Source organism: Typopeltis vanoorti, chromosome 11, assembly GCF_054136105.1.
Source record: "Typopeltis vanoorti isolate ZY-2024b chromosome 11, IOZ_Tvanoo_1.0, whole genome shotgun sequence".
NCBI classification, from domain to species: Eukaryota; Metazoa; Arthropoda; class Arachnida; order Uropygi; family Thelyphonidae; genus Typopeltis; species Typopeltis vanoorti.
The window spans coordinates 62,454,867-62,467,198 of record NC_143559.1 but is presented as its reverse complement, the minus strand read 5'-3'; the positions used below and the strand labels follow the sequence as shown (position 1 = coordinate 62,467,198).

The 12,332-nt window shown below is 37.7% G+C and overlaps 1 protein-coding gene across 1 annotated transcript in view; it reads left to right on the top strand.

Annotated features, from left to right (window-relative positions):
• LOC150101661 (cytochrome P450 3A5-like) overlaps positions 1-12,332 on the top strand; it is a 219,556-nt gene that overhangs the window by 124,782 nt on the left and 82,442 nt on the right. Inside the window, exon 9 of the mRNA XM_090400698.1 lies at positions 3,350-3,470. Coding sequence (XP_090256824.1) covers positions 3,350-3,470 — 121 coding nt within the window. The remainder of the gene's footprint in view (positions 1-3,349; positions 3,471-12,332) is intronic.

Sequence of the window (12,332 nt, the reverse complement as noted above, 5' to 3'; positions counted from 1 at the left end):
TGAGAGTGGTGACAGTGAATGAGTTTAAGGAGTATGATGAACTGTGTACTGCCTAAAGTAGACCACCTATGATGAGTCTTATGATTTCATGGAAGTCTCAAATAATAATAATAGACTGGCTTCCATAAATTAAGCAACCAAGAGAAAAATTGCAATAACTTGGGGAGGGGGAAAAGAACAAAAGCCAATATGAGTCAGGTACATCATGTAAAAAGCAATGCCAAGTTATTGCATACAAATGAGTGGCACTGTTAATAGTTTAAACAAATGAACCATGGCATAAAAGCAGACATGTTGGAGTAGTTTTCTGTTTCATGTCTGGAGTGAGAACAAAACATTTAGTACTAGCAAAATTCTTGGATATGGCTGCAAAAAATTATTTAACCAATGAATTCAGGTGGCTAGCCATCAGAAGACAAGTGGCCAGCCAAAGTCAGGTTGAAGTAGCCAGATGGTTGTATGTGAGTCGTTCAGTGGTTCACAGACTGTGGAACCAATTCCAGCAGTCACAAACAGCATCTGGAGATACAGTGAAGGAAAGCCAAAGGCTACAATTGCACTGTTTTTGTAATCTCTGATTATCTGCTCATTCAAACAGGAGTTCTACTCCAAATCAGCTATGATCTGACCTCATGTCAGGGAACATTAGTGTCTTCCTCCGCTTGTGCAAATACTTCATGAAGGTGGTCTGTATGCTAGGCAACTGGTAGTCTGCATATACTTATTCTTATACCACAGGAGAGAACTTTTGAAATGGGACAGGTCTCACGTCTGAAAAATACCAACTACTAATGTAGTTGGTATTTTATAATTATTATTATGTGACATCTCCAGGGAGTCCAAAGACTCATTGAGGGAGAGCACCTACTCTACAACTCTCCGTCTCTGCAACTCAATCCACCAACTACAGTGAACTACATCATCTACAGACAATCACAGACAATTGCAAACATCCATGCTCACAGTAGGATTCTAACCTGCAGCCTTTTGGTTGGAGAGAACCTCTCTGCCAACCAGGCCACACGTCCCAGTTTGCTCTCTAAAGAGATACTAGGTGTGCTGTGATCCTGAGAGAACTAGGGACATGTTGCCATCCTTCTAATAACCTTGAAAGGATTATCTATGGTGGGGCTAATATGATAGTTTTGGAATGTATCTCATTGGGTGGATGCATTGACCTCTTTGTGCATCCTAGCAGAAACATGAATGCCGTAACTTATAAAAGACAAGGTCCTGGATTCCTATGTTTATCCATTTGCAAGTGTGATAAGAGACATTTATTCTACAAGAAATGATAATGCTCATCAAGCGAAGCTCATGGACGAATATCTTCAAGAAAAGACTATCATACATATGGACTGGCCAGCAGGTCTCCTGACTTTAATCCTTTTGAGCATATCTGGGATGCTCTAGGCAGATGTTGCTACTCTCAACTCCCTTCCCTAAAACCGTGAGGGACTTAGGAGAGTTTTACAGGAGCAATAATTGTTATCATCAACTGAGCTCCTAGACACCATTATAAACAGTATGAAACATTGTTTTGAGCACTGCATTGTGAGTGGTGTCCACATTTCCTTATTGAGGTACTCTGACAATCTCATTTTGGCCTCTTGATTTTGACTGTTGCCTTCATGTACCCATTTGTTGCTGAATTAAACTATTTATGTACATTATTGTAATTACGGCTATTATAGCCTGTTTTTGTTTAGGAGTGTCCCTTATTTAAATACATTGGCTATCAATACTCAAGAGGGCTATATATATTTAGGGCATTATTGGTGAGTATAGAAGGCAATTAAGGTAGAATAAAAGAGGTGGAAAAATTTGGTACATACTTTTTTTGATTCTACGATGTAGCGGGGGGGGGGGGTGCTTAGACACGGGAAAATAAGTTTGGATTTTGGATAACCCGGGTTAATATTAATAATATATATATAAATGTATACATATATTATTTTGAATTAGGGTGCATTTTTGTGGGGGGGAAGGGTAAAACTATTGTGGCAACTGGGGTTAGTTGGGTAAAAAACTAACCCCAGTTGCCACAATACGCCACAATATGCCACAAAACTAAGCCCCAGTTGGAAGGGTAAAACAACAGTTTTACCCCCCCACACACAAAAATGCACCCTAATTCAAAATAATATATGTATACATTTATATATATATATTATTAATATTAACCCGGGTTATCCAAACTTATTTTCCTGCGTCTAAACACCCCCCCCCCCGCTTGTAAACAACCTTCAGCGAGACCATGGAAGTGGAAGACATCGTAGAATCAAAAAAGGTATGTACCAAATTTTTCCACCTCTTTTATTCTACCTTAATTGCCTTCTATACTCACCAATAATGCACTAAATATATATACCCCTCTTGAGTATTGATGGCCAATGTATTTAAATAAGGGACACTCCTAAACAAAAACAGGCTATAATTACAATAATAGTGTTTTAGAGGAGTAACATGGGATTTTTCCCAGAGACTATACTTTATTTATGTACAATTTTTATGGGTGTGTCTTTTACAGCTCATATCATACTGATTTTCACCCATTGCATAAAAATTTAACTCACAATTTTTGAATTATCGTGTGCTCTTTATTCCAAATTTATGTAAACCATTGAAAGTTTCATTATATACTTCTCATTTTCATTTTTCGATGTACATTTCTTGGTTCTTCACTTCCACATTATTTTCAGTCTTACACTGTTTTCAGCTCCATGGTAATGTATAAAAAAAAAAGACAAAAAATCTCCGAGATAGTTAAATTAATTTCTACAAAGTAGAGTGATCATCTTTCTTTCAAGAATATTCAAATATTTTTTTTTATTTTAATTTTTATTGTATCAGTATTTTTCTTAAAATAAATTTTAATCAGTAATTTTAATTTATTGATCCATTAGCCTTAGTAGGTTAGTAGGTTGGTTACTAGAGTAGTTCTATTTCCACTAAGCTTAACTATTATCATATATTTGCATCAAAAAAGTCAGAAACTACAGGAAACTTAGAAATTCAAACTATTCCAAATCAAAATGCTTTTCTATTACATTTCCTTTTTTTTTTGCAGATAGAGATGTTCCTGCCACATATATTATATTCCTACCATATAAAGTATATTACTAGGCATTTTAATGGAAATATTGAACTGCCCACACACTTTTATAGATATTCACTTAATAACATATGAATTTTCTTTACATGTACCATATGGGAATAATTTTATAAAAGAAAAGAAGTTTGTGATAATTCTAATATGTTAATATTTTGTTTGAAATTTTAAAGGTTTGCTGTGAATTTAATCCACTAGAATGGAAATAATTAAAAATATGTCATGTTTTTAATTTAGATTTCTCAAGGTGAAACTCCAAAGGACTTTCTTCAATTAATTTTGAATGCTGAAAGCAGTGACCAGAATGGATCTTCAGAAAAGGAACCCAATGGAAAAGCTTCTGGCTACATTTCTAAAAGTAAATGGTGATTTTACAGTCTAACATCCTCATCAAATACAATCAATCAGTCAATCTACAGTTGAATGAATACTTTGTTAATATTATTTCCATTTCTTCTTTATCTGGTTATTACATAGAAAATGAACTTAGAAATTAGATTAATACTAAATGATACTACATTTCAGAGAGGAAAGATAGTGTGTGTGTTGCCTAGGTATGATAATGACGAACTGAGCAGAAGAGCGGTAATGTTGAATGACATAATAGCTAGAATGTGTGACAAGAGAGGACTGGAATATGTGGATGCTTGGAGTGTGTTTGAGGACAGAGAGGAATTATATGCAAGAGACCACTTACATTTGAATGAGGAAGGATGTAGGCATCTGGAGAGATTGCTGTTCTGAAAAAGTCAGTGTGTCCCAGGGAGGATGGTAGCAGGGGTGGCCCCTTGTGGGAATACGTACTTGGGAGAAGGGGGACGACATCAGGTAACACTGAGCCCAGTGGAGTCTAGAGGGGATAATGCTGGGTATAGAAACAGCGGCATTTATATACTATATAATAATACCAGGAGTATCCAGAATAAGGGAGAGGAATTGGTGGCGCAGATAGCATCAGCCTGGCCAAAATTATTGGGATCACAGAGACGTGGTTGACAGAAGAGGATATAATAACAGGAATAGAAGTCGCTGGGTACAGAATTTTTCGGCAGGATAGGAAGGGAAAGCATGGTGGCGGAGTACTGCTTATGATAAGTGACGACCTATGTCCTCTAAGAGTGGAGACTTTGGAAGGCAGTGACACTAATGATTTTGAAAGCATATGGTGTAAGGTTAGAGGTGGGCAAGACAGGATATTTAGTGGGGTGTTGCTACAGACCCAGGAGTACAGAGGGTGGGGACCAGGAAATGTTTAGACAGTTGAGTTTGGCAAGTGCAAGAAGAATGATTGTTATGGGAGATTTTAACTACAGTAGTATAAACTGGGGAGAGGAAGATGCACGTGGCAATAAGGGAATGGAATTTCTAGAATTCTTGAGGGACAAATGTCTTAGGCAACATGTAAGAGAGGGAACAACAGGTTCGAGAGTTTTGGATTTGGTTATAACATCAGAAGAGTTCATAATAACTGAGATGACATCTCTCCAACTGGTTGGAGAGAGTGACCATCTGGTTTTGACTTGGAAAATGAATAGACATGCAAGAGTATCAAGGAGATGGGAACGTATGTGGAATTATAAGGCAGCTGATTATAATAGTCTAAGACGTCAACTTGGGGAAGTTTCATGGAGGGAGGAATTGGAAGACTGGGATATCATTAGTGCATGAGAAATTATGAAAGAATATTTGTTAGCAGCAATAGTAAGTTGTATACCATGAGTGAACAAGAGGACACAATTTGGAGTAAAGTGGATGACAAACAATATTAAACAGAAATTGCATGCAAAAAAGAGGCTGTGGAAGAGATATAAGGAAACAGGAGAAGAGAAGATGCATGAAGAGTATAAGACATTGGCCAGAAGAGTGACTAGTATGGTAAGGAAGACGAAACTGGAATATGAGAGGAGATTATCCCTAAGATCCAAAGAAAGGGAATTTTTTAGATTAGGCCAGTAAGAGGAGAAATGATTGTGGAAGAATGATATTGTGGGATAAATATGGGAATAGTGTGACTGATAAAGCGGACATAGTATAATTGTTCAATGAACACTTTATTAGAGTATTTCATCCTGGAGCAGTCAGTTTTAATGCTAGAGGAATAGGGCAGGTTTAGAGGTATAGGAGGAGAGTGTGTTTCAAATACTGAGTAATCTAGATGTCAGTAAAGCTGTGGGACTGGATGGTATTTCACCACAAGTTTTGAGAGAATGTGCTAGGGAACTGACAGTGCCTTTGACCTGGCTTTTCAATGAAAGTCTAGCTGCTGGAAAGGTGCCCATGGAATGGAAGGAAGGTAAGACAGTGCCATTGCATAAGGGTAAAAGCAGACTGTAAGTGTCTAATTATAGACCAGTTTGTGTGTCATCAGTAGTTAGTAAGATCTTGGAGAAAGTAGTGAAGGACTGTATACAGCATTGGGTAGATGAGGGTAATGTTATCTGTGAGAGTCAACATGGATTTTTGAAGGGGCGTTCTTGTTTTAGCAATATGCTAACCTTTTTATGATAAAGTTACAAGAGCATTAGATGAGGGAAAGGCATATACTGCCATTTTCTTAGACTTAGTGAAGACATTTGACAGGTTGCCACATGATAAGCTGATATTTAAGTTACAGCACATGAGTCTGGATGTCAGATTGGTCAACTGGATTCAGGATTGGCTGTCTGATAGGTATCAGAGAGTTGTGTATGGTGGGGTGGTTTCAAGGAAGCAGAGGGTTACAAGTGGGGGTTCCACACGGCTCAGTACTGGGACCTATATTGTTTAACCTTTATATCAATGACATTGTCAGTGGATTGCAGGGGGATATTCAGTTGTTTGCAGATGATGCGAAGCTGGGAAGGATTATTAGTAATGGTGCAGATGCGGCAGCCCTGCAAGAGGATTTGAATAAGCTAGATAGATGGGCAAATGAAGGGGGGGGGATGTCAGTTTAATGCAGCAAAATGTAAGGTCTTGAGGTTTGAGAAACATCGATGGGATGCTGCATACTCTATGGGAGGAGTTATACTGGAGGAAGTAGGGGAGACAAGAGATTTGGGGTTGATGATTGATAGAAGCTTGAAATTTAGGGGACATATTGCAAAGGTGGCGAAGGTAACACAGAGGATTGCTGCAATAATGAGAAGGACACCTGACCTGCAGAGATAAAACAGTTATCATTCCATTGTATAAGACCCTGATGAGACCACACTTGGACTATTGTTCTCAGATTTGGTCCCCAGGATTTGAAGGGGATAAATTAACTGTGGATAGAGTACAAAGGCAGATAACAAAGATGATTTCAGGACTGTACAATGATAGGTATGAGGATCGGCTGAAGGAATGGGCACTGCAGAGTTTGGTGGATAGAAGAAGGAGAGGTGATATGATTGAGACTTTTAAACTGTTGAGAGGTGGGTACAGGGTTGACACTGGGGAGTTCTTTCACTTGGTTGAACAGCGGGAAGGAGTGATGACAAGAAGCCATCCCTGGAAGTTACGAAAGGAAACTGTGAGCAAGAGGGTGAGGACTGGTTTCTTTGCATGGAGGGTGGTTGAACCATGGAATGCATTGCCTAATGGAGTGGTGAGAGTGAGAACGGTCAATGAGTTAAAGGAGTGGTATGATAGACTTTGTGTTTCTTGGGGGGGAAGGAACCTCCCCTCGATGATTCTTGATAGACTTTGTGTTTCTTAGGAAGGACCTCCCACGATGAGTCTTTTGACTCCATGGAGGCCTGATAATAATAATAATAATTTGAGGTAGTACTACTTTAGAATTCATGATTGAATTCATATGTCAATATTTTTGGCTAATTTCATTAATTTTAGTATAGCTGTTCCCAGATTTACTAAAGAAGCAGTGTGTGTGTGTGTGTGTGTGTGTGTGGGCATTGATTTTCTTTCTGTAATTATTTGATGCAAGTAGTAAAAAGAAATAGTTTTGTACAGACTATCTCGTTTTTTACTGTGTTAGTTATGTATTATTATTATCATTATTATTATCCTAAGACCCCCCATGGTGTCACAGACTCATCTAGGAGGTCCCTTTTGTCATGCACACAGTTCATCATACCCTGCCTTAAACACATTCAAATTTTCGGCACACACACTATGTTCTCAAGTAGTGCATTCCAGTTATTCACTTCTCTCCATACAAAAAAAAAAAAAAAAAAAAAACTACTTCTCACTTCCTTGCTCACATCCTCCTTATACAGCTTCCAAGTATGGCCTCTTGTTCTCCTACCATTTTATGAACAACCTCTTCAACATTAATTCAATAACAACTCTTGCCAACTTGTATGTCTCCATCATATTACCCCCTCTTCCTCCTATCCTCTAGACTCTGCAAATTGCATCATCTCAAACTTTTTTTCATATTCAACGTTCAATAGATCCGAAACTATTTTAGTCAATTTCCTCTGGACTTTCTCCAACATCTCATCATCACTTTGAAAATCAGGTGACCAAATGTGTGCACAGTAGCAGTGGTGGCTGGCGAAAATTTTAAGTGGGGGTGCTGCATATACAAAAAAAAAAAAAAAAAAAAAAACTACTTCTCACTTCCTTGCTCACATCCTCCTTATACAGCTTCCAAGTATGGCCTCTTGTTCTCCTACCATTTTATGAACAACCTCTTCAACATTAATTCAATAACAACTCTTGCCAACTTGTATGTCTCCATCATATTACCCCCTCTTCCTCCTATCCTCTAGACTCTGCAAATTGCATCATCTCAAACTTTTTTTCATATTCAACGTTCAATAGATCCGAAACTATTTTAGTCAATTTCCTCTGGACTTTCTCCAACATCTCATCATCACTTTGAAAATCAGGTGACCAAATGTGTGCACAGTAGCAGTGGTGGCTGGCGAAAATTTTAAGTGGGGGTGCTGCATATACAAAAAAAAAAAAAAAAAAAAAAAAAAAAAAAAAAAAAAAAAAAAAACCTTTTTTTCCCTAATCAGTAACGAATTTATTAATAAATAAATTTACATATTAAAAATTGCTTTATTAAAAATATTTCATCCTCACCACAAACAAATATCAATAATAAAAGTCTCGTATCAATAGCAATGACAAGTGCAAGCAAATATCGGCGTTTGATCACAGTGCATTTGTTTTGTGTAACGATAATTAAAAAAATATAATTCTTTTCATATTTTCAACAGTGACACTCATCATAATTCAACCTTGTATCTATAATACATAAATAATTATGTTATTTTAACAAAATAAAATAAGATTTACAAAAAAATAGTTCATCACGCACACACACCATAATAAATGTTTCATATCTCACAGAAATAAGGCACATAAGCATACTAAAAATACACTGTCATTTGAGCAGTTACAGTTGGGAATGACGTAAAATGTGCAATGACAAGCGCAAACTAACGACATTAGATCGCAGTGCGTTTGTTTCATAATCTAAAGCGTTAATCGAACAATTCCGATTATTAACTATTCAATCAATGTCAAAACATAAGCTGTAACCTTTAACTTATTGTATTGCATTTATATAATGTTGTAAGCATTGTTATTATTTATAAACACAAACAAATTTTAATTTTTTCATTTTTTCCTTGGAGGTGCTGCAGTGTCGCAGTGCTTATGTACAGGCCACCACTGCACAGTAGTCCATATATGGCCTAATCAGAGCCTTAAATGGTATGATGCAAAAAAAAAGTACGGAACTTCGACATTGCCTTCAGTACATATGCTATGAGATATGCCATTATGTGCACATTAATAGAAGAGCATGTGCAGAGTCTACCCCATTACATTTAGCTGTAGCAATGGTGTTGACTCCGGTAGACAGGCTTAAACATTGGTTGTACATGCTTACTAAATAATTTAAGGAAATTACAACGTGCAATAGAATATACATTAAATTAAACTTTAATATTTCCAATATTTCTGCAATTTCATGTTGCCATCTTCAAAGGAACTTACAATAAAGACACGTGCACGCAGGCACTAAACACAGTAAATGAGAATGAAGCAAGGAAGCTATGGTTTTCCTAAAAATCCTGATGAAGCCCCCCTAGCAGGCTATGTAGGTATTTTTGGCCATTGGGCTGAAGGTCTCCTGATGTAAGCCTCTCAAATTTCGGCCAGTCTCATGCAACCAAATTTGTTGAGGTTTGGCATGTTTCTTAGAGCTGAGGCTGATTCCATGAATAGTCTTTCAAATTTGAACTTGCTATGGTGTATTATTGTGGCTTTCTTCCACCGTATTTTGTGGTATGTATCCAGAGCATGGTCTGCAAGACCAGAGTGGCTGTACTGGTGAAACTGGATGTAGTCCTTGTGTTCTGAACTGATATTCGCTGTCCTGCCTGTTTGGCCAAAGTAGGACAACTTACATCTGCAAGGGACCTGGTATACACCAGGTAGGTCTAGGGGGAGTGGTTGGTCTTTAGTGCAGCAGATAAGGGATGCCAATTTTCTATAAGGTCTATAACAAGAGGTCAAGTCATGTTTTTTTAAGATTTTAGTCTATAGTGATGAAGCACCTCCTCCCTGACAACAAGGATTACTCTAAATAGGGAATAGTGATGGATTTAGAGTAATCCTTGTTGTGAGGGAGAGTTGTGGTTTACTGGTTTCAATATTTTTGGGATTTTTTGGGGGGAGGGTGGGTAGACATTGGCTGAGAAAGTGTTGAGGATGTGATTTAGTTCATTGGTTTTAAGAATTACATTCACCCTGGTAAAAGAGGAAAACAACAGCCTCCCTTTCCTAGACACACTAGTCACCCACCAGCTTGATGGAACCTTAGTTTTCTCAGTTTATAGAAAACCCACCCATACAGGCAGATACATTCACTAACAATCCCACCATCCTCCCTCACAACAATATGGAGTTGTTAAGACACTATACAACAGGGCTAAAATTATCTGTTCAAATGACAGTGCCCTAACCAATGAACTAAATCGCATCCTGAACACTTTCTCAGCCAATGGCTACCCCCTGCCAAAAAAAAAAAAAAAAATCCAAAAAATATCGAAACCAGTAAACCACAAACCCCCTCCCCGTCTCACTACAAGGATTACTCTAAATTCATCACCATTCCCTACATCCGAAGCACCTCAGAAAAAATTACCAAATCTTAAAAAAACATGATGACCTCTTGTTACAGACCTTATAGAAAATTGGCATTCCTTATCCACTCCACCAAAGACCAACCACTCCCCTTAGACCTACCTGGTGTATACCAGGTCCCTTGCAGCTGTAAGTTGTCCTAATTTGGCCAAACAGGCAGGGCAGCGAATATCAGAATTTCAGAACACAAGGACTACATCCGGTTTCACCAGTACAGCCACTCTGGTCTTGCAGACCATGCTCTGGATACATGCCACAGAATACGGTGGAAGAAAGCCACAATAATGCACCATAGCAAGTTCAAATTTGAACTTGCTATGGCATATTATTGTGGCTTTCTTCCACCATATTCTGTAGCATGTATCCAGCCTCAGCCCTAAGAAATATGCCAAACCTCAACAAATTTGGTTGCATGAGACTGCCCCATTGGGAGGCTTACATCAGGAGACCTTCAGCCCAACGGCCAAGAATACCTACATAGCCCACTAGGGGGCACCATCAGGGCTTTTAGGAAAATCATAGCTTCCTTGCTTCGTTCTCATTTACTCTGTTTAGTGCCTGTGTGCACGTGTCTTTATTGTAAGTTCCTTTGAAGATGGTAACGTGACGTTGCCGAAAAATTGGAAATTTATTAAAGTTTAATTTAATGTATATTCTATTGTACGTTGTAATTTCCTTAAGTTATTTAGTAAGCAATGGTGTTGACAGTGGAAGAAAAGATGTTTATTGTTGAGCATTATCTTCATTCATATGGAGTTGGTAGAGCAATTGATCCAAGCCTACAACATGTTTGGGAGCACTTTATTTGTTGTTTCTGTTAGCGTACCCCCAAGCAATAGTCTTACAAGGTTGTTCTGAAATGTTCTCAGCCTCCACCATAGATAACAACACTATCAGCAAGGTTTTGCCCAAAAATGAGTAATCTAAATAAAAAACAATGAACCTATAAATTCAACAACGATTGGGAAGAAGACTATTGTTTTATCCAGAGTAAAGAGAAATGTTTTTGCTTATTGTGTGATGGTTTAATTAATTGTGTAATAAATGTTACATGTGTATTTATCCTACTTTCATTAGCAATTTGCAATTTACAATTTCTTAATTGTTATTATTTCATATGATAAGCAAGTGCAAATTTTCATAGAAAAAAATATTGTGCCTGCGAATGCACCTGCGACCACAACCAGGTTGGTGCCTGCCACTCTCTTCCCAATCTCGAATGCACCCACGACCACAACCAGGTTGAGAATCCCTGCATCATGAGATGAACAAACATCTGTCATCATTAACTGCCATGGGTAACCTGTTACAACTTGTTTAAAAGAATTTTCTGTGAGAACATTTTTACAGATACCTGGCAAATGACAATTATAGTTGCCTTTCCTAAGCCAGTGAAGGATCCAAAATCACTACTAAACTATCAACCAACTGCTCTGACCAGCTGCTTGTGCAAGATTATAGAAAATATGGTTAGCTCTTGTCTTTTATAGTTTCTGGAGAGAGAGAGAGAGGAAAAAAAACTTTTTTTTCCAGTGTGGCTTCCAAATACACACATCAGGTAATCATTTAACAACTGATTACCTAATGTATGGGAAGGCTTATGTGTTCATCGTACATATTGATTAATTTTAACAGGATTGATGAGAACACAGACTGATAAGAAAATAATTTTTGTTAACTTATTGCTGATATTTCGCAGGTATTCTATCCAGCATCTTCAAAGCACAAAAACAGTTTGTCTCAGTGTACGAGACAACAACATCCAGTATAGCCATGGAACTAGTTTGAACAATTGTAATGTACAACACAAAAGACTAAAGTCCTAATTAGGCCCCATCTATGTTGGAAAAAAAAAAAAAATAGAGAGAGAAAGCAGGTATTAGTTAGGTCTCAAGTTAGGACTGTCTCCCAAATCTTTGGCAAATTTATACAGCCATACTTGTTTAGTTTTAGAGTATGTTTCAAGGCTTCTGTTGATTCCAAGAACAATCTCTCTGACTTATAAAAGCTTCTGTGCAACACTTTTGTTTTTTCCAATTGATCCTATGTGCAGGGGTATCTAAAGCATGGTCTGCTAGACCTGACTTGCCATAGCAATAGTACCAGATGTATTTTTTATGTTCATTGAGGC